The sequence below is a fragment of the Pterocles gutturalis genome, unplaced genomic scaffold (assembly GCF_000699245.1).
Source record: "Pterocles gutturalis isolate BGI_N339 unplaced genomic scaffold, ASM69924v1 scaffold36204, whole genome shotgun sequence".
NCBI lineage: Eukaryota > Metazoa > Chordata > Aves > Pterocliformes > Pteroclidae > Pterocles > Pterocles gutturalis.
This window is the reverse complement of record NW_010131883.1, coordinates 8,357-11,463: the sequence shown is the minus strand read 5'-3', so window position 1 is coordinate 11,463 and position 3,107 is coordinate 8,357. Positions and strand designations below refer to the sequence as shown.

The 3,107-nt window shown below is 51.2% G+C and overlaps 1 protein-coding gene across 1 annotated transcript in view; it reads right to left on the bottom strand.

Moving 5' to 3' along the window:
* The window catches only part of LOC104467106 (insulin-like growth factor-binding protein 7), a gene marked incomplete at its 5' end in the record, with an annotated part of 3,108 nt that extends 1,294 nt beyond the window's left edge, over nt 1-1,814 (bottom strand). The window contains 3 exons of the mRNA XM_010080743.1: nt 38-164; nt 709-825; nt 1,705-1,814. Of these exons, the coding sequence (XP_010079045.1) occupies nt 38-164; nt 709-825; nt 1,705-1,814 (354 nt within the window). The remainder of the gene's footprint in view (nt 1-37; nt 165-708; nt 826-1,704) is intronic.
* Between the last annotated feature and the right edge of the window lie 1,293 nt (nt 1,815-3,107).

Here is a 3,107-nt window from a genome sequence, read left to right as displayed (position 1 = left end):
GGGAAAGAGCTGCTGAGTGTTCAGCCACACCACCTACCTTTGGTCAGGCCTATTTCATGCAGAGTTTCCACAACATGGATTTTTGCAGAAGCTGTTGCCTCTCCTTTGGCATTTGATGCATGACACTCATATTCTCCAGCATCCTCTTTGCTCAGAGGAGATATCTAGGGGAAGAAACACACCCCCCCACCACCACCCAGTAAATGATCCTGTGCACAGGTAGAGGTGATTCTGCTGCTCTGCAGTTGGGAGCATCGTACTTGAAACTCCCTTACTGGGATGCCCAGCAGCTCCCTCTGATGGGTGATGTGCTGCAGTGAGGAAAGGGCAGTTCTGCCAGATCTATAGGGGCTCCTCAGCTGAGGATGGGGCTTAGGGATCCCTGCCTCTGTACTGATTCCTTCCTAGACACGGCGAGGGTCTGCTTCCCACTAATGGCATCAGGACAGTGATGATACACAGAAAGGAGATCTTTTATTGAAGTCCAGCCTTCTCTGATCATAGAATGCATGCTAGACAGAGGTGAAAAACTACAACAGGTAAGACTGGAGCCAGCAGCCCCCCTTACCCTTCATGCCTAATTCACCCGGGCTGTTTTCTGCTAAATGCCCTGTCGCCATGTGTCTTCTGTGCTGTTCTTTGCTCATGAGCTATTCGCAAACCACACTGTACTGTTTGTGCAGCTCTGTGCACACACAAAGTACTTACGAGCACCCAGCCAGTCACTTCGTGTTTCTCAGGGCCCCCTCGGGTCTGGATAGCCAAGTTTTCCCGGTCCCCAGGGAGAAGTTCCATCCTCTGGACGCCATACTGTCCCCGAATTATCTAAACAGAAGGGCAGAAAGGGGTAAGAATTTTGGGGCTTATTTATGCTAGAACTGTTAGGACCGTACCTGCCCACAGACAAGATCAACACTAGTTTACATGCATGTGTTTTCTCCAGTAGCAGTGTTTTTTCAAGCACCACCATCTTGTCCTCCTGGTGTGGTTTAACCCCAGCCAGCAGCTCAGCACCACACAGCTGCTTGCTCACTCCCCCCTGGTGTGATGAGGGAGAAAATCAGAAGAGTGAAAGTGAGAAAACTCAGGGGTTGAGATAACAGCAACCTCTGGGCCAGTTTAGGGTTTTTTTCTGTAGTATTCTTAACTTAGTGTTGTTTCAGCTTAATTTTAAGACCCGTCCCAAGCATCTACAAACCTGTGGCATTTGAAGAGGCTGCAGGGACCATGGAGCAGCTCTCCACCCCATGGTTGGGATCTTCTCTGCTCAACGTTGGCTCCTGCCCTAAGGCAGGTGTTCCCAGCACGCTGCCACAATCAGCATGCTGCCGGCTACCGTAGACAACTGCCCCGTGCAGTTCCTGTTCCTGACGTGAGCAGCCGTGTCCAGCCACCTCAGAGTCACTGCCACCAGCAGGGTGACAGCAGGTCACGGGACATTCCCTGTGTGTGCTCTGAATACCAGGTGCTACCAAGAGAAACACAAGTCCTGCTCTGCCTCAGGATCAGCAAGAGTTTAGAAAAAGCAGTGATTACAGAGTAAGCAGAGCCAGATGTTTGGGGGTGGACAGAAAGGCACAGATGGGAGAACTCATCAAAGATGTGTGTTTCTGAGGAGGGATCTGCTACAGCCTTTATGCTTCCCAGGCAGATCCAGCTGCCTTGGGTTTGCTGTGCTCTCCGAGCTCCCAGCAGGGCCCTTACCTTGTTCCAGATGAGGACAGGGGTTGGGATGCCCATCACTTCACAGCTCAGGTAGATCTGTGCTCCTGTCACATTCCAGATGTCCTTAGGAGGGGTCACAATGGAGGGTCCTGCAAGAAGGGAGAAATACTCCCTAAGCACTGGGTGACTGCAAGCCTGTCTCCTTGCTAGCCTTTAAGTGGAGCCAATCACTTCTGGTGGGTTTTGAGGATGAGGTGAAGGGGGTCCCTGCTTGGAGCAAAGCTTGCTGGACTGATCCCCCATCACAGCGCTTCCCTCTCCACAGCTACACCTGCATCCCAGCTTAAATTGTTCCTGTTTTACCTGTGTGCAATATGCAGCCAAAGGAGGCTGGCGGAGTCCTTCTTTGGGGGGATCTAGGAAAGGACCAGGTGAATGCAGAGTTTTTCCCCAGAGAGCTCTAATCCCTGGTTTAACAGGGCGTTGTTTCCAAAGCCAGACGGGAACAGGGCTGTTTTGCACATCTGCCTGGAGATGTTTATCCCTCAGGCTGGGAAATGCTGAGCCGTAACCCATAGCCCAGAAAGGGAAGAATGGCTTTTTCTGTTCAACCCCTCTTTAGTGGGGTTGTTTTGCAAAAAGGCAGCTATTAATTCCCCACAATAGGAAGTGCAGACCAAAGGAGCACATAGTGTTTATTTCCTTGTATTGATAGCTCGAAGAACACAGCAGCTCTTCCCCTCCTGCTCTGAAGATGCAAGCAGTAACAGGCAAACTGAAGCTCCCATTAGGTTCCACCAGGAGAAGGCATTTCCTATGCAAATAAGCACTCCATGGCCAGTCTGGCCAAAGCTCCTCAGTATGCTGCCTCACAGACCATGGCTCATTCCCAACCCTATAAAAGAGGGGCAGATTTGGGTCCTGATGCTCCTTCTGAGGTCCTGAACACACACTGATCTCAGCCCTGCATGTGCACCCTGCCCTGCAGCCTTCTTGCAGGCAGCAGGAAGCAGGTCTTGGGTGCATCCCTCTGCACCAACATCTTCCAGCAAAAAGCTGGCACAGGTTTTCCTCCTGGGGATTTTGGGGGCAGATCTGCACTGGTATCACTAGCTAGAGGACATCATCCCATCTTAGCCTGAGGGATGCTGAGGTAAGCAGCTGGTGTGATCCCAGAGAAGCATTTGCTTCTAGCAAGTGCAGGGCTGCTGAAGAGACCAGGGTGGCTGCAATCCAAATTCTCTATTACAGAGGTATCCCAGGCCTAGTTTTAACAGGAGGTAGCTGCATAAAAGCAGGGAAGTTGTATATGTAGCCCTGGGTGATGGTTAAAACCACACTCAACGATCAGAACAGGCTGGCTTCCTGGCACACATCACAACCTAGGTGCTCCTCATCTGCACAGAGCTCATTCTCTCAGCTGAGAACAAGGATTTAAGCAG